The following is a 25,917-nucleotide window of genomic DNA, read 5'->3' on the forward strand; positions in this document are numbered from 1 at the left end:
TCCCTCTCTACACGTGAGAGCCACTGACAATATAAGAGAAGGGATTTTAAAAAGTACATGGTACAGTACATGGGGTATTGGCAGGAGGTCAACCAAAGCCAAGGTGAACAATGTCAATCCAAATAGATTTCACAATTTTCTTTCAACATACCCTCACTACATAGTGGTTACTTGGGAACCAGACCGGTGCTAATGTTATCAAGCACTCAATTTCATAGCTCACTGCAGGGATCACCAGCAGGATTTGACCAGGAAATCCCAACAACACACCCAGGCTCTATGTGAAGAAGAGAGGGGTAAAGTCAGCCAAGGAAAGAGATCAGAATTAGAAAAGGACCAAATATGATGGAACCACTTCATAACACACAGCATCAAAATTGGAATCTGTTCAATCACTAGGCTATATTCACATCACACGTTGGTACGGATTCAAACTCAAGAGAGAAAAACTTGCCAAAAGTGGTCAATAAAATAGGGCACAGAAACAGAGGAAGGAAAAGAGCAATGACCATGTTTTTCAAACACCTGATATGTCAGAATTTAACCAGGACTGTGTGTGTTCTTTACAAGTTATGAAATATGTTCCATTTGGTAATTTTGTCAATTGAAAGCTATTTGCCGAGAGGATACTAGTGATTTACAAAGTTAAGCAGAGAGAGCTTATTTTGTTGACAGATACTAGGCCTCGCGTCCTCAACTGACAGGACGAGCTAAAGGGCTATGACATTAAGGAAAGCAAAGCCCACAACCTATTTGATGATGAAATGCATAATAACTACACCACATGCTATAGCTGTATGGTATTTGTTTGCCATCTGTTTGTCAGTGAGTGCACATTAAGTATCTCTAATTAACTAACTTACCAACAATTAACCACATAGCCACCACACTGGAGTGGAGGCCCCTCTCTTGCCACAGAGTCTGCCATCCATGTTGTCCCAAGGCTTTTCTTTCTGTACCATCACCTCAATGCTCTCCATGTACTTTTGCCACGCAGAACGCATGGAGATACCAAACATGAAATCCCTTTCCTGTAACCAAAGCCACAGTGAACCACTGTAATCCAATTCCATCTACATTCCACCGCGTTTCTTAAATAAGATAAGGTGCTGCTTTTTCACCCCTCTCTGCCCCTGGGTGACCATGTGGCCTGTGCTCTGCTTGTAAAATACCATGCGGGCACAGTGTCTGCAGCGCAGTTCAATGGAATGTTGAATTATTTGACAAAACATGGGACTGGGAGGACAAAGGCCAAGAATAATGTATCCTGCAAAATACAGACAAAGCCAGTGCAAAAAGACGAGACACTGGAACTGATCCACTCATTTCCCTACCTATCTAGGCTTGGACGAGTCAGACATTATCTAGGCTTGGACGAGTCAGACATTTCAAACAACGGTCAAATGGCATATCAAATGTCAAGTAAGGACAAGGCAGCATTTGCCATTTCACCTTGATTTTTTAAACTGGAACGTCAGGATCCGTTACAGGATCTTGCCAGGGTCTAGCCTAAACTATAACAATGAAATATGTAAAATGTCTCAAATGAAGGCCTTCGTCTAAGCATGCACTAATCCCATTTCATTCCAAGACATGAGCCCCCACGCCACCAATCCTATAAAGCTACTTAAATCAGGACAGGCTTTAGACAGACCACCTAGGCCTAGGTTAAATGTTACCATCACAGAACAGGATTTAAAAAGGTGCAAGGTTCTGTTGTGTTACATCCACCAAGACAATGAACCCCATTAAATGAGGTAAAAAAAACATTTTTAAAAAGCTGTGGGCAATAGTTGTGATGAAACAATTATTTTTGACCAGAAGAATACACCACAGAAATCATGCTGAATGGTGTGCTCATCCAACCCATGCATGATCCTGGTCACTTACCAAATAAGTCACATCTACAGTGCATCCAGAAAGTATTCACACACCTTGATTTTTCCCACACATGTTAGGTGGGATTTAAATGCATGTCAATTTTTTTGTCAACGATCTATACATAATACTCTAGGTCAAAGTGAAAAACATTCTAACCCTAACCCTTGATTACAAGTATTCAACATGTTAGAATCATCTTTGGCAACAATTACAGCTGTGTGTCTTTCAAGGTAAGTCTTTAAGAGCTTTGCACACCTGGATTGGACAATATTTGCATTATTTTTTTTATTTTTTATTATTTAAGTCCTGTCAAGTTGGTTGTTGATCATTGCTAGAAAGCCATTTAAGTCTTGCCATAGATTTAAGCAGATTTATTTCAAAACAATAACTAGGCCACCCAGGAACTTTCAACGTCATCTTGGTAAGCAACTCCAGTGTATATTTGGCCTTGTGTTTTAGGTTATTGCCCTGCTGAAAGGTGAATGGCTCCCAGTGTTTGTTGGAAAGCAGACAACCAGGTTTGGCCTGTGCTTAGCTCTATTCAGTTTGAACTCCCTTGGGGATGATAAGCATACCCATAACATGATGCAGCCACCACCATGCTTATAAATATGAAGAGCGGTACTCAGAGATGTGTTGTGTTGGATGTTCCCCAAACATTACACTTTGTATTCAGGGCATAGTTGATTTCTTTGCCACATTATTTGCAGTTTTACTTATTGCAAACAGGAATATTTGTATTCTGTACACGCTTCCTTTTCACTCTCATTTAGGTTAGTATTGTGGAGTAACTACAATGTTGTTGATCCATCCTAAGTTTCTCTCCAATCACAGCCTTTATACTATGTAACCATTTGAAAAACACCATTGGCCTCATGGTGAAATCCTTGAGCTGTTTCCTTCCTCTTTGGCAACCGAGTTAGGAAGGACACCTGTATCTTTGTAGTGACTGGGCTACACCACCCAAAGTGTAATTAATAACTTCACCATGCTCAAAAGGCTATTCAATGTCTGCCCTTCTTTGCGAGGTATTCGAAAACCTCCCTGGTCTTTGTGGTTGAATCTGTGTTTGACATTCACTGATAAACTGAGGGACCTTAAAGATAATTGCATGTGTGGGGTACAGAAATTAGGCTGTGGTTCAAAACTCCATCCTACTTATTCTGACTAAAGAAAAATGTATTCTTAACATATTTAGGGGTCGAATACTTAACATTGCAGCTTTTCATTTTTAATTGTAAAAACCTAAAAACCATAATTCCACTTTTACATGATGGGGTATTGTGTGAAGACCAGTGACAAAAGATCCATTTTAAATTCAGGCAGTAAAAACAAAATGTGGAAAAAGTCAGGGAGTGTGAATACTTTAGGAAGACACTGTAGTTAGACACATCACATGCTATCTTGGCGTCACCCTCAAGTTCAACAAATCTCAGAGCAGGTTTGGCAGCACACAGAAGAGGGCAAAGGAAATGCAGGGGACAAAAAGACCATTATGCTGCGTTTAGATGAGGGATGCAAAAACCATCATACCAGTCTGTATAGCGGGATAAGAAAGCAATAGAGAGGGTGACGGCAAAAGCAAGCCAGCACAACTGTATGCATTGCTATGGTGATTTCAGTAAACAAACAGTGCAAATCAACATCCAGTAGAAAACATCGTTATGGCAGATGGCAAAAGTTGAAATATTTGAACTGGCGGCAAGTCCCATCTACCGTGCCGGCTGACTGCATTCACCGCCAGCCTCGAAGGCATTTACCACGTGGGCTCATGAAAACAATGACATCTGGTTCGCCGTCTATCTAATACCATCTAAAAACGCAGCATTAAACTTGGCGTCCCACAAAAGAGGATACTATTGGCAAGACGCCAACACCTTTCCATGATGTGTCATGTTTACAGCACCAAGGTCCAAGTGCCTAAACAAACAAAGAGACAGTCTTCATCCTATTTTAAGCACTTATGTAAAACTCCTGCTATTAATGTTAATCACTGGATGGGATACATTTATCATGCACCTGTGTGAGGGTTAGGAGTTATAAAAACAGTTTGTCATAGTGCATCATGACTGAATCATTAATGGTGTTGGGTGTGATAATCCCATCTTTGAATCTTTAGTAACATTGTGTACGAAATCTCTGAAAGTCAAATCTAAACAAACAATATGTCTTTAAAAATCATATTTGTACTTTAAATCCATGATTAAATCACCTTTTGTCTGTTATGCTTTTTTTTTTTTACAAGTTGCCTAGTCTGTTTATTTGAACAAGTGGTATTTCTGTATATAAAACATGCCCGTTTGGTTTAAAAAACATCTGAATATAATAAATCTGTGTTAGTCTACAAATAAACAACCAGCAAGAACTGTGCATGATGATTTGACACCTCCACAGGGCAGAAAGAAATTGGCTGAATAAACCACCAAAAGTAATGTGTAGGGCTGTAGGCTTAATTAGTTGCTTATGTGTACTCCCAATCGTTATCAAAATCCTATTTAAAAGTTTAATCATTTAATTTTCCTGTAGAGTTGTCGTCTCAGGAGGAAGGCATAACCTCATCACCTTGGTGATGTGGACTCAGATGCACCTTGCACAGAGAACCTGACACTAACTTAATGTAGAACATGTTAAGAGGTTTGCATTCTAAGTTACCAATAGACAGAATTGCTACCTGAAAATGTGTGCTCTTGTTGTGTTCTCATGAATTTCTTAAGGACCTTCATCTTGGAATCCATTCATACAAATGCGGATGGAGAAGAGGGGTATTAGTGGGGTCGGCGACATTGAGTCCTCTCTCCACGAATCTCAAACCACCCCCACGCCCCTACCAAATCTCTCAGAGGGCCCTTCGTTGTCACGTGTTGCTGACTGAACTCACAGGGTGGTGACTTCCAGAGAGTGGCAAGGGGATCAATAAACCAATCAACTTCGGGACACATCGTTACTTGAATGGTGCAATTAATGTTCCACTTTTAATTAAAATGTCATACTTGTTTTATGATTTAACAAATGCATGTGACATTATTAGGCACACCTCTCCATTCTTTTGTATCAAATTGCTTAAACTCCAACCACATCGCAGTGCATGCCGGGATAGCACTTAGCTCTGTAGCCTACAGCCTTGATGGCTTGGCGGAAGAGGCTATCGGAGGGTCTAATTATAACCCTCGATAATGTTCACTCACTCAGCTTTGGGACACTTGTGCATTATGGTGGAGGCGCACATGAATGCGCAAATGGAAGTGCAAGGGAGTGATTTGGGATTCAGTACCCCTCTCCCTGCTGCATCCTCTGTAGCCTAACACTTCCTTGCATCTCACACTTAATTTCCCTCTGCATTCTGACCCACTTCCTCTCCCAGCAGAGCTATAGGAGGCAGGGGAGAGACTTCTAAGGAAACGACGGTGTGATCCGAGGGGCCAGCCAGCCCGAGGTTGATGTGTCCTGACATCCAGACCAAACATGACCGTGGTGTTAACATGCGACCCTCAGGTCCGACTGACAGCTAGCAATGGCCAGTCCTGCACCCACGACTCACACTCAATCTCTCCAAAGGAAGGGAACTCCCAAGCTACTTACGAACAAAACTATTTGAATAAAAGTGTGTTGAGGGGGATGAAGGCTAATAATTTATAGGCAAGTCACTTTGTGCTGAAAACCAAAATCCAGTAAAAATCTAAATGGCCTGTTAAAAGGTCAAAATGTTACTTAAAAGACTGAAAAGCGTAAATGCTGATAAAAGCTATGGCTGTTCAACACATCTAGCCAAGTCACACAAGTAGGTTGGCATTATACATGGCCATTCATGGTGACCCATCACCGCGCGCCCGCTGCTGCTAGAAGGTAAGCAATAGAGGAATGTTTATGGGGATACAAAAATACAGATAAATCAGATACAAAATCATAACGTCTTTATGGTCTCAATAAAATATATCTTCATCCACTTAATTTGACCCAATCGATCGTTGAAACATAGCGGTGTCGGTAGCGCAGCTATGCTTTGCCTTGACCCCCCCGTCCCCTTTGCAGAGTATTATTCAGCTGCAAGTAACGTTATACTGGCTAGTACATTATTCCTTCTCCCTTGGTCTTCCTGACTACACCAAACAAATTAGAATTACAGAATATTATTTTTCCAGACATAACATAAGACAAGTCTCAGCTCAAGAAAGCTCCGTCACAATTAAACGTAACGTTATTAGCCTATTCCTCGAACTATTTAAAATAAAGTGGTGCAATCATTGCAACTATGTTCTTAAAAAATGAACGACACTTCTGCGGGAACAATGCGCTTCCGTCAGGGAATTATTGTATCGGTGGACAAAATACTTTGATTTGATTGATTGTACTCAAAATTGTTACAAACACACCCAAATTACATTGCGTGTTGAACGCTGAATGAAGCTCTCTGAATCAAGACTTTCCAGTTACCTAAATATTCTCTAATTTCGTTGAGTTTGACGCTAAATTACATTACCGTCTTCATCCTCTTCTTTTTAGTGGAACCGCCGGTTAGTTTGGTTCATCAGATACGATGACGTTGTCGTGGCTAATATACCCCACCCCAACTGGCTGCTGGACTGGCCATTCATTCCGCATGGAGGCTATCATAAATATTAGAGAAACAAGGTAGCTTAACTAGCAGACATCACCTAACTTAGCTAGGTAGCAAACTCATTGACGTTGAAAACGTGGCGATCCTAATTCAGCTAGCCAATGTTAATTGTACTAGCTAGCTAACGTTAGCTTTCTTAACTGAACCCAAGCAATTGCCTCGCTAACGTCACTTAACTAAAGCGTAGACGGCACAGTTGAATACAATCAACCAAGCAGGAATGTCGCTAACTGTGTATACAATATTAGTCAACATAAAGCAACAAGACGTACCTTCCAGATCAAAGTAAAAAAAAATATCTCTGACTGTTGAATTATCTTAAATAGGACTCCCGACGTTTATCCAGCTGAAGCCGCTGACAACTCGCCTAGTGCTCTCTTTTCCCCTGTCACTGCTGCACCGGATACACCGCCCGCCCCCTATCCCCGCCTCAGTTATGGCTTGCCCAGGCATTTTTGGACAAGAGCACCCAGTGGTGTCATAATACCCATAAAACCTAGCGGTCAAACTGGAAATAGGGCCAATCGTTTTTCCCTTAGAGAATTTTAGGAACACCTAACATAAGGTCTGTGCTTCGTGTAAGCTTACCCTGGCATGACGTTTTTGATAACAATATAAAATCTCTCTCGGACAAGGTGACTTTTATCAATATATTCAGCTCTTTTTATTCTCAGATTTGACAATTAGTATCGAAGTAGACCTTATGCAAACTCCTGCACGTCATCTCTAGCCGACACCTTTGCTAAATGGTAGTGTCAATTTAAAACTTGCACAAGCCAGTTAAATAATTGTCCATGTAAAGAAATGTAACAAAATTCATTATTACATTTAGTTTTTAGATAGTTGATCCAGAGACTCTTACATTTGCCTCAGTTCGCCAGTCTCGTCCAGATCATAATGACAAATGTAGTTCTTTATGGTAGCCACATTATCAGCAAATTAGCAGTTCATTTTTGGAGGGTAAATACAGGCAAATAAATTGAAGTCACTTTGTCCTAGAGAGATACACAGTTATCAAAACGTCACTCCAGTGTAAGCCTCCAGGAAACACGGCCCTTATTTTAAGTGTTAATAAATTCCCATATTGGAAAAATGTATGATGTAAAAACAATTGGAACTATTTCCTTGTTTGACTGCTATGTTTTATGGGTATTATGACTCATACTGTGGTACTCTATAGGTGAGCAACAGCCAAAGCCACCAATCATTGTTAGAGCTGGGTCTGGTATAATTAAGCAGTAAGGCGGGAGGGGGTGTGGTATATGGCCAATATACCACGGCTAAGGGCTGTTCTTATACTCAACGCGGAGTGCCTGGATACAGCCCTTAGCCGTGGTATATTGGCCATATATCACAAACCCCCAAGGTGCCTTATTGCTATTATAAACTGTTTACCGACGTAATTAGAGCAGTAAAAATAAATTGTCATACCCGTGGTATACAGTCTGATATACCATGGCTCTCAGCCAATCAGCATTCACTGCTCGAACCACCCAGTTTACAATACATACATACAGCATACTGTATAATGTTTCAGTGTGATAAATGTTAACACTCCTGCAAAAATCAGAAACTTGTGGAGCAAAAACCATTGACATAATCCCCCCTCTCTTTTCTTTTAATGGCAGACGTTAAACAATTTGAAGGCATGGGAGTGGTTGGTGAACTGCAGCTATGCAAATGTCATCCAGACACATGGTGTGGTGTGTTACTATAACTGCTACCTCTGCAGCTGTTGACAAAATATTATTTCAGGTATTTTAGCTATTAGATTTAATAGATCATGAATTGAAGATCGAAATTGGGGAGAAAAAGAGTTGTCAATTATTTATTTATTTAAATAATGGACCTCATGACTTTTTTTCTAATTGCCACAAGATGGCATCATTTTACAAAGCCACATTTAGCAGAATAAGCCACATTCTACAAGTATTACAAATAGCAGCTTTATCCTATCAGCACACCAAATGTTTACCCGAGCCACATTGTTTAGGGCCACTAGATGAAGGTAGATCTGTGGGTATTGGGATACATTGCATAACAAGTAAAAAAAACATGTAAACAAATGATTTATATACAGTACCAGTTAAAAGTTTGGACACACCTGCTCATTCAAGGATTTTTCTTTCTTTTACTAATTTCTACATTGAAGAATAATAGTGAATACATCAAAACTATGAAATAACACACATGGAAAGTGTAAAACAAATCAATGTTTTACATTTGAGATTCTTCAAAGTAGCCACCCTTTGCTTTGATGACAGCTTTGCACAATCTTGGCATTCTCTCAACCAGCTTCATGAAGTAGACATCTGGAATGTATTTCAAGTAACAGGTGTGCCTTGTTAAAAGTTAACTTGTGGAATTTCTTTCCTTAATGCATTTGAGCCAATCAGTTGTGTTGTGACAAGGTAGGGGTGGTATACAGAAGATAGGCCTATTTGGTAAAATAGCAAGAACAGCTCAAATAAGCAAAGAGAAACAACAGTCCATCATTACTTTAAGACATGAAGATCAGTCAATGGGGAACATTTCTAGAACTTTTAAAGTTTCTTCAAATGCAGTCGCAAAAGCCATCAAGTGCTATGATGAAACTGCCTCTCATGAGGACTGCCACAGAAAAGGAAGACCCAGAGTTACCTCTGCTGCAGAGGATAAGTTCATTAGAGTTACCAGCCTCAGAAATTGCAGCCCAAATAAATGCTTCAGAGTACAAGTAACAGACATCTCTACATCAACTGTTCAGAAGAGACAGCGTGAAATCAGGCCATCTTAAGATGCCAGACAGCCACAGACAGAGACGGCTGCCTCGCTTCTAGGGCGGCAGGGTAGCCTAGTGGTTAGAGCGTTGGACCTGTAACCGGAAGGGCAGGGGCAAGGGCAAGTTCAAACCCACAAGGTACAAATCTGTCGTTCTGCCCTTGAACAGGTAGTTAACCCACTGTTCCTAGGCCGTCATTGAAAATAAGAATTTGTTCTTAACTGACTTGCCTGGTTAAATAAAATAAAAAAATAGTCCTTAGCAAACTTTGCAGAATTTTGTTTTTTTATGTATTATTTCTTACATTGTTAGCCCACATACAGCCGGGAATAACTATTGGATATCAGAGAGACATCAACTTACCAGCACTATGACCAGGAATACGACTTTCCCGAAGCGGATCCTTTGTCGAACCACCCAGGGCATTTGAACTGATTCCAGAGACTGACCCAAAACATCGCCGCCGGAGAAGAGGCAAACGGATTGGTCTTCTGGTCAGACTTCAGAGGTGCGCACAACACCCACCACTTCTGAGTATATTACTTGCTAATGTCCAGTCTCTAGATAAAAAAGGTAGACAAAATTAGGGCAAGGGTTGCTTTCCAGAGAGACATCAGGGATCGTAACATACTCTGTTTCACAGAAACATGGCTCTCGTGATATGCTGTCAGAGCCGGTACAGCCACCTGGATTCTTTGTGCGTCGCACCGGCAGGAATAAGCATCTCTCCGGGAAGAAGAAGGGCGGGGGTGTATGTTTCATGATGTAGTTGTAACAACATACTGGAACTCAAGTCCTTTGTTCACCTGACCTAGAATTCCTCACAATCAAATGCTGACCCTATTATCTACCAAGGGAATTTTCCTTGGTTATTGTCAGAGCCGTGCATATCCCCCCTCAAGCAGATACCCTGATGTTCCTCAAGGAACTTCACTGAACTTTATGCAAACTGGAAACCATACATCCCGAGGCTGCATTTATTGTAGCTGGGGATTTTAACAAAGCAAATTTGAGAACTAGGCTACCTAAATTCTATCAGCATATTGACTGTAGTACTCACGCTGGTAAAACACTGGATCACTGCTACTCTAAATTTTGCGATGCATACAAGGCCCTCCTTTCTGCAAATCTGACCACGACTCCATTTTGTTCCTCCCTTCCTATAGGCAGAAACTCTAACAGGATGTACCCATTTCAAGGGATATTCAACTCTGGTCTGACCAACCGGAATCCACACCAAGATGTTTTGACGTATACGCTGATTTGGTGAGTGAGTTTATAAGGAAGTGTTTTGGAGCTGTTGTACCTACTATGACTAATAGTTAGCCTAACCAGAAACCGTGGATAGATGGCGGCATTCACACAAAAATGAAAGCGCGACCCATCACATTTACTCATGGAAAGGTGAATGGGAATATGACTGAATACAAACAGTGTAGTTATTCCCTCCGCAAAGCAATCAAACAAGCGAAATGTCAGTATAGAGACAATGTGGAGTCACAATTCAACAGCTCAGACACAAGACGTATGTGGCTGGATCTACAGACAATCACGTACTCCAAAAGGAAAACCAGCCACGTCACCCACACCGACGTCTTGCTTCCAGACAAACTTTCTTTGTCTGCTTTGAGGATAATACAGATAATACTCTCCTTCTCCGTGGCCGACACGAGTAAGACATTTATTTTTACCCCTTTTCTCCACAATTTCGTGGTATCCAATTGTTAGTAATTACTATCTTGTGTCATCGCTACAACTCCCGTATGGGCTCGGGAGAGACGAAGGTCGAAAGCCATGCGTCCTCCGAAACACAACCCAACCAAGCCGCACTGCATCTTACCCGGCTGGCCTCCGACACCAGTGTGTCGGAGGAAACACCGTGCACCTGGCAACCTTGGTTAGCGTGATCTCCCGTTCCCGTCCACAGATCTCCCGTTCGCGGCCGGCTGCGACAGAGCCTGGGCGCGAACCCAGAGTCTCTGGTGGCACAGCTAGCGCTGCGATGCAGTGCCCTAGACCACTGAGCCACCCGGGAGGGCGAGTAAGACATTTAAACATGTTAACCCTCGCAAGGCTGCCAGTGCAGACGGCGTACCTAGCTGTGTCCTCAGAGCATGCACAGACCAGCTGGCTGGTGTGTTTACGAACATATTCAATCAATCCCTATCCCAGTCTGCTGTCCACACATGCTTGAAGATGGCCACCAATGTTCCTATACCCAAGAAGGCAAAGGTAACTGAACTAAATTACTATCGCCCCGTAGCACTCACTTCTGTCATCATGAAGAGCTTTGAGAGACTAGTCAAGGATCATATCACCTTACCGGTCACCCTAGACCCACGTCAATTTGCTTACCGCCCCAATAGGTCCACAGACAATGCATTCACCATCACTCTGCCCTATACCATCTGGACAAGAGTAATACCCATGTAAGAATGCTGTTCATTGACTACAGCTCAGCATTCAACACCATAGTACCCTCCAAACTCATCATTAAGCTTGAGACCCTGGGTCTTGACCCCGCCCTGTGCAACTGGGTCCTGGACTTTGACGGGCCGCCCCCAGGTGGTGAAGGTAGGAAACTAGATCTCCACCCCGCTGATCCTCAACACTGGGACCCCACAAGGGTGTGTGCTCAGCCCCCTCCTGTACTCCCTTTTCACCCATGACTGCGTGGCCATGTACGCCTCCAACTCAATCATCAAGTTTGCAGATGACACAACAGTAGTGGACTTGATTACCTACAATGGCGAGATAGCCTACAGGGAGAAGGTGAGAGCACTCGGAGTGCGGTGTCAGGAAAACAACCTCTCACTCAATGTCAACAAAACAAAGGAGATGATCGTGGACTTCAGGAAACCGCAGAAGGAGCACCCCTCTATCCACAGGACAGCAGTGGAGAAGGTGGAAAGTTAAATTCCTCGGCGTACACATCACAGACAAACTGAAATGGTCCACCCACACAGGCTGTGTGGTGAAGGCGGCGGAACAGCGCCTCTTCAATGTGGCTTGTCACCTAAAACCCTCACAAACGTTTACAGATACACAATTGAGAGCATCCTTTTGGGCTGTATTAAAAAAACGTATATATGTATATACATTTAACCAGGTAGGCTAGTTGAGAACAAGTTCTCATTTACAACTGCAACCTGGCCAAGATAAAGCAAAGTAGTTCGACAATGACTTACACATGGAATAAACAAACAGTCAATAATACAGTAGAAAAAGTCTATATACAGTGTGTGCAAATGAGGTAAGGCACCACCCACCACTGCGATCCCATCTTGCTCCTTTGCACCCCAGTATCTTTACTTGCACATTCATCTTCTGCACATCTACCATTCCAGTGTTTAATTGCTATTTTGTAAATACTTTGCCACCATGGCCTATTTATTAGTCTTCCATTTCCTAATAATTGCTCCCACAGTTAATTTATTCAAACCAAGCTGCTTACCTATTGCAGATTCAGTCTTACCAGCCTGGTGCAGGTCTACAATTTTGTTTCTGGTGTCCTTTGACAGCTCTTTGGTCTTGGCCATAGTGGAGTTGGAGTGTGACTGTTTGAGGTTGTGGACAGGTGTCTTTTATACTGATAACAAGTTCAAACAGGTGCCATTAATACAGGTAACGAGTGGAAGACAGAGGAGCCTCTTAAAGAAGAAGTTACAGGTCTGTGAGAGCCAGAAATCTTGCTTGTTTGTAGGTGACCAAATACTTATTTTCCACCATAATTTGCAAATTAATTCATTAAAAATCCTACAATGTGATTTTCTGGATTTTTTTTCTCATTTTGTCTGTCATAGCTGAAGTGTACCTATGATGACAATTACAGGCCTCTATCATCTTTTTAAGTGGGAGAACTTGCACAATTGGTGGCTGACTAAATACTTTTTTGCCCCACTGTGTGTGTGTACACACACACACACACACACACTATTTTATACCATCTATTGTATCTTGCCTATGCCGCTCTGTCATTGCTCATCCATATATTTATATATTCTTATTCCATTAAATTTACTTAGATGTGTGTATTAGGTAGTTGTGGAATTGTTAGATATTGCTGCACTGTCAGAACTAGAAGCACTTCGCTACACTCGCAATAACATCTGCAAACCATGTGTAAGAGACCAATAACATTTGATTTGATGGGCGAATTGCTGCAAAGAAGCCACTAGTAAAAGGTCAACAATAAAAAGAATAGACTTGCTTGTGCCAAGAAACACGATGAGTCCAAATCGGTTCCAACCACTGTGTCTTGAATTCAAGGCACACTTAACCAGCATTGCTACCACAACGATATGCCATCCCATCTGGTTTGCGGTTAGTGGGACTATCATTTGTCTTTCAACAGGATAATGACCGAAAACACTAGGCTGTGTAAGGGCTATTTGACCAAGAAGGAGAGTGCTGGAATGCTGTATCAGATGACCTGGCCTCCACAATCACCCAACCTAAACCCAATTGAGATGGTTTGGGATTGGTTGGACCGCAGAGTGAAGGAAAAGCAGCCAACAAGAGCTCAGCATATACAGTTGAAGTCGGAAGTTTACATACACAGTTTGGTTAAAACTCATTTTTCAACCACTCCTATAGTTTTGGCAAGTCGGTTAGTACATCTACTTTGACACAAGTAATTTTCCAACAATTGTTTACAGACAGATTATTTCACTTAAAATTCACTCTCACAATTCCAGTGGGTCAAAGGTTGACATACACTAAGTTGACTGTGCCTTTAAACAGCTTGGAAAATTCTAGAAAATGATGTAATGGCTTTAGAAGCTTCTGATAGGCTAATTGACAGCATTTGAGTCAATTGGAGGTTTACCTGTGGATGTATGTCAAGGCCTACCTTCAAACTCAGTGCCTATTTGCTTGACATCATGGGAAAATCAAAATAAATCAGCCAAGGCATAAGAAAAATAACTGTAGAGCCAAAACGCCTGAAGGTACCACGTTCATCTGTACAAACAATAGTATGCAAGTATTAACACCATGGGACCACGCAGCCGTCATACCGCTCAGGAAGGAGACGCGTTCGGTCTCCTAGAGATGAGCGTACTGTGGTGTGAAAGGTGCAAGTCAATCCCAGAACAGCAAAGGACCTTGTGAAGATGCTGGAGGAAACAGATACAAAAGTATCCATATCCACAGTAAAACAAGTCCTATATCGACATAACCTGAAAGGCCACTCAGCAAGGAAGAAGCCACTGCTCCAAAACCGCTATAAAAAAGCCAGACTACGGTTTGCAACTGCACATGGGGACAAAGATCGTACTTTATGGAGAAAGGTCCTCTGGTCTGATGAAACAAAAATATAACTGTTTGGCCATAATGACCATCGTTATGTTTGGAGGAAAAAGGGGGAGGCTTGCAAGCCGAAGAACACCATCTCAACCGTGAAGCACGAGGGTGGCAGCGTCATGTTTTGGGGGGTGCATTGCTGCAGGAGGGACTGGTGCACTTCACAAAATAGATGGCTTCATGAGGGAGGAAAATTCTGTGGTTATATTGAAGCAATATCTCAAGACATCAGTCAGGAAGTTAGCTTGGTCACAAATGGGTCTTCCAAATGAACAATGACACACTTAGCATACTTCCAAAGTTGTGGCAAATGGCTTAAGGACAACAAAGTCAAGGTATTGGAGTGGCCATCACAAAGCCCTAACCTCAACCCTATGTAAAATTTGTGGGCAGAACTGAAAAAGTGTGTGTGAGCAAGGAGGCCTAGAAACCTGACTCAGTTACACCAGCTCTGTCAGGAGAAATGGGCCAAAATTCTGTTAAAACCTTGGATCATTGCTATTCTAACTTCCCCGACGCATAAGGCCCTCCCCCGCCCTCCTTTCGGAAAAGCTGACCACGACTCCATTTTGTTGCTCCCTGCCTACAGACAGAAGCTAAAACAAGAAGCTCCCGCGCTGAGGTCTGTTCAACGCTGGTCCAACCAATCTGATTCCACGCACCAAGACTGCTTCCATCACGTGGACTGGGATATGTTCTGCATTGAGGCGAACAACAACATTGACGAATACGCTGATTCGGTGAGCGAGTTCATTAGAACGTGCGTTGAAGATGTCGTTCCCATAGCAACGATTAAAACATTCCCAAACCAGAAACCGTGGATTGATGGCAGCATTCGCGTGAAACTGAAAGCGCAAACCACTGCTTTTAATCAGGGCAAGGTGACCGGAAGCATGACCGAATACAAACAGTGTAACTATTCCCTCCGCAAGGCAATCAAACAAGCTAAGCGTCAGTATAGAGACAAAGTAGAGTCGCAATTCAACGGCTCAGACACAAGAGGTATGTGACAGGGTCTACATTCAATCACGGATTACAAAAAGAAAACCAGCCCAGTCACGGACCAGGATGTCTTGCTCCCAGGCAGACTAAATAACTTTTTTGCCCGCTTTGAAGACAATACAGTGCCACTGACACGGCCCGCTACCAAAACCTGCGGACTCTCCTTCACTGCAGCCGACGCGAGGAAAACATTTAAACGTGTTAACCCTCGCAAGGCTGCAGGCCCAGACGGCATCCCCAGCCGCGCCCTCAGAGCATGCGCAGACCAGCTGGCTGGTGTGTTTACGGACATATTCAATCAATCCTTATCCCAGTCTGCTGTTCCCACATGCTTCAAGAGGGCCACCATTGTTCCTGTTCCCAAGAAAGCTAAGGTAACTGAGCTAAACGACTACCGCCCCGTAGCACTCACTTCCGTCATCATGAAGTGCTTTGAGAGACTAGTCAAGGACCATATCACCTCCACCCTACCTGACACCCTAGACCCACTCCAATTTGCTTACCGCCCAAATAGGTCCACAGACGATGCAATCTCAACCACACTGCACACTGCCCTAACCCATCTGGACAAGAGGAATACCTATGTGAGAATGCTGTTCATCGACTACAGCTCACCATTTAACACCATAGTACCCTCCAAACTCGTCATCAAGCTCGAGACCCTGGGTCTCGACCCCGCCCTGTGCAACTGGGTACTGGACTTCCTGATGGGCCGCCCACAGGTGGTGAGGGTAGGTAACAACATCGCCACCCCACGGATCCTCAACACTGGGGCCCCACAAGGGTGCGTTCTGAGCCCTCTCCTGTACTCCCTGTTCACCCACGACTGCGTGGCCACGCACGCCTCCAACTCAATCATCAAGTTTGCGGACGACACTACAATGGTAGGCTTGATTACCAACAACGACGAGACGGCCTACAGGGAGGAGGTGAGGGCCCTCGGAGTGTGGTGTCAGGAAAATAACCTCACACTCAACATCAACAAAACTAAGGAGATGATTGTGGACTTCAGGAAACAGCAGAGGGAGCACCCCCCTATCCACATCGATGGGACAGTAGTGGAGAGGGTAGTAAGTTTTAAGTTCCTCGGCGTACACATCACAGACAAACTGAATTGGTCCACCCACACAGACAGCATCGTGAAGAAGGCGCAGCAGCGCCTCTTCAACCTCAGGAGGCTGAAGAAATTTGGCTTGTCACCAAAAACACACAAACTTCTACAGATGCACAATCGAGAGCATCCTGTCGGGCTGTATCACCGCCTGGTACGGCAACTGCTCCGCCCACAACCGTAAGGCTCTCCAGAGGGTAGTGAGGTCTGCACAACGCATCACCGGGGACAAACTACCTGCCCTCCAGGACACCTACACCACCCGATGTCACAGGAAGGCCATAAAGATCATCAAGGACAACAACCACCCGAGCCACAGCCTGTTCACCCCGCTATCATCCAGAAGGCGAGGTCAGTACAGGTGCATCAAAGCAGGGACCGAGAGACTGAAAAACAGCTTCTATCTCAAGGCCATCAGACTGTTAAACAGCCACCACTAACATTAAGTGGCTGCTGCCAACACACTGACTCAACTCCAGCCACTTTAATAATGGGAATTTATGTAAATTGATGTAAAATATATCACTAGCCACTTTAAACAATGCTACTTAATATAATGTTTACATACATATACATATGAGATGAATAATGTAGGGTATGTAAACAAAGTGGCTATATTTTAAAGTGGCTAGTGATACATGTATTACATAAAGATGCAGTAGATGAGAGTACAGTATATACATATACATATGAGATGAATAATGTAGGGTATATACTGTACTCTCATCTACTGCATCTTTATGTAATACATGTATCACTAGCCACTTTAAACTATAGCCACTTTGTTTACATACCCTACATTACTCATCTCATACGTATATACTGTACTCGATACCATCTACTGCATCTTGCCTATGCCGTTCTGTACCATCACTCATTCATATACCTTTATGTACAGTGCCTTGCGAAAGTATTCGGCCCCCTTGAACTTTGCGACCTTTTGCCACATTTCAGGCTTCAAACATAAAGATATAAAACTGTATTTTTTTGTGAAGAATCCACAACAAGTGGGACACAATCATGAAGTGGAACGACATTTTATTGGATATTTCAAACTTTTTTAACAACTCAAAAACTGAAAAATTGGGCGTGCAAAATTATTCAGCCCCTTTACTTTCAGTGCAGCAAACTCTCTCCAGAAGTTCAGTGAGGATCTCTGAATGATCCAATGTTGACCTAAATGACTAATGATGATAAATACAATCCACCTGTGTGTAATCAAGTCTCCGTATAAATGCACCTGCACTGTGATAGTCTCAGAGGTCTGTTAAAAGAGTAGAGAGCATCATGAAGAACAAGGAACACACCAGGCATGTCCGAGATACTGTTGTGAAGAAGTTTAAAGCCGGATTTGGATACAAAAAGATTTCCCAAGCTTTAAACATACCAAGGAGCACTGTGCAAACGATAATATTGAAATGGAAGGAGTATCAGACCACTGCAAATCTACCAAGACCTGGCCGTCCCTCTAAACTTTCAGCTCATACAAGGAGAAGACTGATCAGAGATGCAGCCAAGAGGCCCATGATCACTCTGGATGAACTGCAGAGATCTACAGCTGAGGTGGGAGACTCTGTCCATAGGACTACAATCAGTCGTATATTGCACAAATCTGGCCTTTATGGAAGAGTGGCAAGAAGAAAGCCATTTCTTAAAGATATCCATAAAAAGTGTTGTTTAAAGTTTGCCACAAGACACCTGGGAGACACACCAAACATGTGGAAGAAGGTGCTCTGGTCAGATGAAACCAAAATTGAACTTTTTGGCAACAATGCAAAACGTTATGTTTGGCGTAAAAGCAACACAGCTGAACACACCATCCCCACTGTCAAACATGGTGGTGGCAGCATCATGGTTTGGGCCTGCTTTTCTTCAGCAGGGACAGGGAAGATGGTTAAAATTGATGGGAAGGTGGATGGAGCCAAATACAGGACCATTCTGGAAGAAAACCTGATGGAGTCTGCAAAAGACCTGAGACTGGGACGGAGATTTGTCTTCCAACAAGACAATGATCCAAAACATAAAGCAAAATCTACAATGGAATGGTTCAAAAATAAACATATCCAGGTGTTAGAATGGCCAAGTCAAAGTCCAGACCTGAATCCAATCGAGAATCTGTGGAAAGAACTGAAAACTGCTGTTCACAAATGCTCTCCATCCAACCTCACTGAGCTCGAGCTGTTTTGCAAGGAGGAATGGGAAAAAATGTCAGTCTCTCGATGTGCAAAACTGATAGAGACATACCCCAAGCGACTTACAGCTGTAATCGCAGCAAAAGGTGGCGCTACAAAGTATTAACTTAAGGGGGCTGAATAATTTTGCACGCCCAATTTTTCAGTTTTTGATTTATTAAAAAAGTTAGAAATATCCAATAAATGTCATTCCACTTCATGATTGTGTCCCACTTGTTGTTGATTCTTCACAAAAAAATACAGTTTTATATCTTTGTTTGAAGCCTGAAATGTGGCAAAAGGTTGCAAAGTTCAAGGGGGCCGAATACTTTCGCAAGGCACTGTACATATTCTTTATCCCTTTACACTTGTGTGTATAAGGTAGTAGTTTTGGAATTGTTAGGTTAGATTACTTGTTGGTTATTACTGCATTGTCGGAACTAGAAGCACAAGCATTTCGCTACACTCACATTAACATCTGCTAACCATGTGTATGTGACAAATACATTTGATTTGATTTGATTTTGAAATTCACCCACTTATTGTGGGAAGCTTGTGGAAGGCTACCTGAAACGTTTGACCCAAGTTAAACAATTTAAAAAGGCAATGCTACCAAGTACTTACTGAGTGTATGTAAACTTCTGACCCACAGGGAATGTGATGAAAGCAATAAAAGCTGAAATAAATAATTCTCTCTACTATTATTCTGACATTTTGCAGTCTTAAAATAAAAGTGTTGATTCTAACTTACCTATGACAGGGAATTTTTACTAGGATTAAATGTCAGGAATTATGAAAAACTGAGTTTAAATGTATTTGGCTATAGTGTATGTAAACTTCCAACTTCAACTGTATATGGGCACTCCTTCAAGACGGTTGGAAAAGCATTCCTCATGAAGCTGGTTGAGAGAATGCCAAGCTGTGTGCAAAGACGTCAAGGCAAAGGGTGGCTACTTTAAAATATATTTTGATTTGTGCAACTATTTTTTGGTTAGTACATGATTCCATGTGTTATTTCATAACTTTGATGTTTTCACTATTGTTCTACAATGTAGAAAATATATGTTTTTTTTTAAACCCTTGAATGAGTAGGTGTGTCCAAACTTTTGACTGGTACTGTATATATTGGACTTATGGATCAGAAAAGCCTGTGGTTACCAAATGCTTTCAGCATAGAAATCCTTCAAATATATATTGGTGTAAAGTAATTGTACTTAAGTAATTTTTTGGGATATCTGTACTTGACTATTTATACACTGCTCAAAAAAATAAAGGGAACACTTAAACAACACAATGTAACTCCAAGTCAATCACACATCTGTGAAATCAAACTGTCCACTTAGGAAGCAACACTGATTGACAATACATTTCACATGCTGTTGTGCAAATGGAATAGACAACAGGTGGAAATTATAGGCAATTAGCAAGACACCCCCAATAAAGGAGTGGTTCTGCAGGTGGGGACCACAGACCACTTCTCAGTTCCTATGCTTCCTGGCTGATGTTTTGGTCACTTTTGAATGCTGGCGGTGCTTTCACTCTAGTGGTAGCATGAGACGGAGTCTACAACCCACACAAGTGGCTCAGGTAGTGCAGCTCATCCAGGATGGCACATCAATGCGAGCTGTGGCAAGAAGGTTTGCTGTGTCTGTCAGCGTAGTGTCCAGAGCATGGAGGCGCTACCAGGAGACAGGCCAGTACATCAGGAGACGTGGAGGAGGCCAACAACCCAGTAGCAGGACCGCTAACTCCGCCGTTTTGCAAGGAGGAGCAGGAGGAGCACTGCCAGAGCCCTGCAAAATGACCACCAGCAGGCCACAAATGTGCATGTGTCTGCTCAAATGGTCAGAAACAGACTCCATGAGGGTGGTATGAGGGCCCGACGTCCACAGGCGGGGGTTGTGCTTACAGCCCAACACCGTGCAGGACGTTTGGCATTTGCCAGAGAACACCAAGATTGACAAATTCGCCACTGGCGCCCTGTGCTCTTCACAGATGAAAGCAGGTTCACACTGAGCACGTGACAGAGGAGACGCCGTGGAGAACGTTCTGCTGCCTGCAACATCCTCCAGCATGACCGGTTTGGCAGTGGGTCAGTCATGGTGTGGGGTGGCATTTCTTTGGGGGGAACGCACAGCCCTCCATGTGCTCGCCAGAGGTAGCCTGACTGCCATTAGGTACCGAGATGAGATCCTCAGACCCCTTGTGAGACCATATGCTGGTGCGGTTGGCCCTGGGTTCCTCCTAATGCAAGACAATGCTAGACCTCATGTGGCTGGAGTGTGTCAGCAGTTCCTGCAAGAGGAAGGCATTGATGCTATGGACTGGCCCGCCCGTTCCCCAGACCTGAATCCAATTGAGCACATCTGGGACATCATGTCTCGCTCCATCCACCAACGCCACGTTGCACCACAGGAGTTAGCGGATACTTTAGTCCAGGTCTGGGAGGAGATCCCTTAGGAGACCATCCGCCACCTCATCAGGAGCATGCCCAGACGTTGTAGGGAGGTCATACAGGCACGTGGAGGCCACACACACTACTGAGCCTCATTTTGACTTGTTTTAAGGACATTACATCAAAGTTGGATCAGCCTGTAGTGTGGTTTTCCACTTTAATTTTGAGTGTGACTCGAAATCCAGACCTCCATGGGTTGATAAATTTGATTTCCATTGATAATTTTTGTGTGATTTTGTTGTCAGCACATTCAACTATGTAAAGAAAAAAGTATTTAATAAGAATATTTCATTCATTCAGATCTAGGATGTGTTATTTTAGTGTTCCCTTTATTTTTTTGAGCAGTGTATTTTTGGCATCGTTTTACTTAACTATATTCCTTAAGAAAATAATGTACTTTTTACTCCATACATTTTCCCTGACATCCAAAAATACATATTACATTTAATGCTTAGCAGGACAGGAAAATGGGCCAATTCACACACTTATCAAGAGAACATCCCTGGTCATCCCTACTGCCTCTGATCTGGCGGACTCACTAAACACAAATGCTTTGTTTGTAAATTGTCAGTGTTTGTGTGCTCCTGCTTATCCGTAAATTAAAATAAGAAAATTGTGCCATCTGGTTTGCATAATATAAGGAATGTGAAATGATTTGTACTTTTATTTTTGATACGGAAGTATATTTAAAACCAAATACTTTCAGTAGTATTTTACTGGCTGACTTTCACGTTTACTTGAGTCATTTTCTATTAAAAAGGTATCTTTACTTTTACTCAAGTATGACAATTGGGTACTTTTTCCACCACTGTACATTTCTCATTCATCCCCATGGTGCCATATTATCTTTATTCATCCCCACTTACAGTAGGCTGTCACATAATGCACATTTCAGATGATTCCTACCTTTTCTCACAGATGGTTTCCTCTCCAGTGCCGTCTCTGGGGACTTCTTGGGGAAGTCAAAAGCCGCCAACATTTGAGCCACCTTCACAGACTGGGCTTGCTCCGAAACCCAATCAGGCTTTGCTTCCAATGGCTTTGTCAAATCTGGATGCTTCAGCTTTTCTTGTAGTAGAATGTTCTCCTTTATGAGTTCAGAAACAGGCCTCGATTTAGGAGTATCCTGGTGTTTGTCACACTCTGAGGCAGTTTCGTCGTTGTCCTGGGTAGACTTTTCATCATAATGTACTGCAGTGGTGCGCTCTGTGACTTGCTGTGACAGAGGCTCTGTTTTTAAAGTCTCATTTTGAGACTGAAGCTTCTCATCCATACTCCCTTGGCTTTCTTCTGATAGAGCCATCCCAGTTCCTACCGAGGCCAGGGTAGCCTCCATCACTACAACTGGGATGTCTGTAATTTGACGAGGGTCCTTATTGGTCTTAGCCTCCTCCATAGAATCATCATGCAAGGCCTCTGAGGTGCATAGGCTAGGTGTTGTTTTCCCAGCAGTGATATTTTCTGTTTGTGATGGAATCTCAGTGACAGGGATAGTGCTGGGGGATTCATCCACATCACTCCTCGAGGAGGGCCTGCCCTCAACATGTGGACTCTGTGAGCTCTCTGGTGACTGCGTTTCAGCTGGGGGGGTATTTTCCATCGTCTTCTCCTCGTTTTGGTGCGAGGCAACTGTTGTTGCTGAATCCTGCTCGGAATCTTTACAGTCAGCTTCATCCATTGGTGAGGATGTCCTCGCTTCTCGCTCAGTGACAGATTCAGTCTCTAGAAGTGAAGCTGGTAGACAGATTATATCTGTGGAGTCTTGAGCAGTTTTCGCTGCCTGCTCACTCTTTGTCAGACTTTGTGGATGATCCTCTTCATGGCAGGGCTTGGTGTTAACTTCTGCTCCAGGGGGTCTCTCTGTTGCACATACAGAGGATGATGACGACATGGATTCTTCCTCAACATCGCACTGTAATTCAGGGATATTTTTATCTGATGGAGCTGTCTTTGCAACATCAGCGGATGATTTTGGTGTTGTTTTCATTACGACATGTTTTGGTTTTGTTTCCTTCACTGCTGATATTGGTGTTGATATCGCCCCTGTCTCAACACCCTGTGAAGGAGGCTTTGTCTCAGATGTTTTCAGCTGGTCATGGTTGTCAGACTGGTCCCTTGACACAGAGACCACCTTTCTAACTTTGGTGAGATCTGGAGATGCCTCATTTTTGTTTCTTTTCAGTAGCTTCTCCAAAATAGAGCTTGGCCCTACTGTAGGCACCATGGACAGGTCTTCTTTGTCCCCTTGATTGGGAGGGTCAACTGTAGGGGATCCTGCCCTGTCCAGCTCACTTTGTTTGTGATTATCATTCAGGCCAGACTTGATGTCACATCTTGCTGCCTCTGACGCTTTATTCTCTTTCTCAATGTCACCCTTGTTTTCATTGTCTTGTGGCTTTACCTTTCCCACTGTTGGATGGTCATGGTTCAAGGTCCCACCCACAACTGACAGACACTTTTTCCCTTTGGTCTTTTTCAATGATGATTGACGTTTAGTCTTACAGGGACCCTTCAATTCTCTCAAACCACCTACAGCTCCATCAGTGCACTCGTTGTCTTCATCCTCAACGGCCTCGGAGGTTCCATTTTTAATTTCCTGGTCTTTCTGAACAGGCAACTTCTTTCTTCCTCCCTCTTGTTCGACGTCATCAGTAGTTCCCGTATTAGTCCCACCCATGCCAACTTCTACAGAACCCTCCTTCTTGTATTCCATGGTGGCCTCACCCATTGAAACAGTGGCATCAGTTATCTGCCCAGTAACTTCCCCTAAAGCAGAGCAGAGGTTTTCTTCCAGGTTTTTCTGATGTGAAGCTGTTCTCTCATCTCGACGGTACATCTTGGCAGTTTTACCCTCCTTCTTCTCCTTATCCCTCTCGTTTTGGGTGGATTGTCTGGGTATTCTGGCCTTCACCTCACTCTGTGTGTGACTCTCTGGGCTCTGGCTATTGTCCGGATCCTGTGGAGTCAGTAGAGCAGTCCTGCCTCCCTCCTCTCCTCCAGCCCCTTCCTCCCTCACCTCCCCCTCCATGGAAGGACTCACCCTTTTCTGAGTGCTAAGGTTTTTCTCTGCCGAAGGTGTTGTTGGCTCGCTGCCTGGGCCTTCATCCAGATTCTCAGCGGCTGCTTTCCCTGGATCCTCCCCGGCATTACCGGCCTCCTCACGGGGGGTTCCTCCCTCCATGGCAACGCCCGTGCCCCCACTTGCATCCTCCAGGTCGATGCAGGGCCCCCTCTCCTCCGCTTCTCCACCGCGGGCCTGTTCATCCTCCACCTTATCTTGATTCTGCCCCATGCTAGTCTGTGGAGAAAGACAAGCCATTATCATCCTCACTCTTAAGTAGCAGTCTACAACTGGCTTTGGCATGCCAGTCCACCAGCGTTTACCTAACTGTAGACACTGTGCCCTGCTCTCCCACAACCACTCTCTCCATCTCTTTATTTCACAGCAGAGTGTATGAATAAATACATGTCCCACTGAGAACAGGCAGAGGTGGAAACATCAGCTGGAAACATGAGGTAGAGACAGGAAAATGAGCAGTGTAATTAGATATCAGGCACAACGCCAGATTCATTTACTGTGAAATAGCTCAAATCTGACCATGTGTAGACACAGTGTAGACATTATATACCACTATGACATTATGGGAGCTAAAGGAGAGCAGAAAGTCACACTAAAAATAAGTCATTTACATGGTCTGCTCTGGCTAAGCATCTTATGACCACATATTGTTCATGTCCTTGCAATGTTAACCCGTATTGGGTCAACTTAAGAAAAATACATTGGAGTCACAAGATTTAACTGAAACCTCCCTCATTTTCCCTCTGAGGGTGATCATGTCAGCACGTAGGACCTTACATCAGAATTTGACAATCCTGGCTATGCAAATGTGGAGGTAGGATATTAGTGAATGAAACAGCAGCCTAACAAAGCGATTAGATTATCCTGAAATAATATATAATATTAGGGTGAACAGAATGCAGGATATAGGCCTTTGATTCCAGGCTCTTAGATGGTCAGAGGGAAACCTGATTTGACTGCAGATGAAGCACAGGCACATAAGGCCATTCAATATCTAAAGCCACAATGAAAATAATCTCTCTCTCTCTTTGGGAGTTTATGAAGTTTTTGATAAAGTTGCTGGAGACTATTTTCTGCCTTTTCTGAACAAAATGTCTTTCCCAAGATTGGATTAAGTTATTTTTGTTCGATTGTGGCAATTCAACCAATCACCGGATATTTGCTCTCGCTAACAGTAGTTGACCTATTCTATAAATCCAATACTGTATTTCACATATTTTAAAGCAGGATTGTCATACAATAACCTACTGCTTATACATTTTGCTTTTCTCTTTGTTATTCCAGTATTCCATCCATTGCTCTTTAGCAGGCTGTTGTAGGGGTATTATCAATCTTAAAAAGTATTTCTGGTGTTTGTTTCTTGTGTGTTTAGCTAATATTTTTAGTTGTTTGCACATGACTACGTCCCAATAGCTACCATTGCTACCCTAGAGTATGTCAGTTTGTCCGCCATGTTACAGAGCTAATTCTCACACTGAACTGCAGGGGTAAAAGCAGAGAAAATAATGAAGCACAATGGACAGAGCTCTAGAACAAGA

General features: G+C 43.1%; 1 protein-coding gene across 5 annotated transcripts in view; it reads right to left on the reverse strand.

Annotated features, from left to right (window-relative positions):
• LOC110525740 (coronin-1C-A) overlaps positions 1-25,917 on the reverse strand; it is a 75,701-nt gene that overhangs the window by 48,154 nt on the left and 1,630 nt on the right. Inside the window, exons 1-2 of one of the 5 annotated variants that reach the window (XM_036979880.2) lie at positions 6,769-6,934; positions 6,359-6,485 (exon numbers count right to left, since the gene is read on the reverse strand). Coding sequence is in view for 1 of the 5 variants with exons in the window: in XM_021606140.3 (XP_021461815.3) it covers positions 22,207-24,592 (2,386 nt within the window). In the remaining 4 variants the exon portion in view is untranslated. Of the gene's footprint in view, positions 1-6,312; positions 6,486-6,768; positions 6,977-22,206; positions 24,599-25,917 lie in introns of those variants that run through there. The other 4 variants (XM_090237658.1, XM_021606140.3, XM_021606142.3 and 1 more) reach the window with 4 other exon arrangements.

This window comes from Oncorhynchus mykiss, chromosome 6 (assembly GCF_057628025.1).
Source record: "Oncorhynchus mykiss isolate SJ-2025 chromosome 6, ASM5762802v1, whole genome shotgun sequence".
Classification (NCBI taxonomy): Eukaryota; Metazoa; Chordata; class Actinopteri; order Salmoniformes; family Salmonidae; genus Oncorhynchus; species Oncorhynchus mykiss.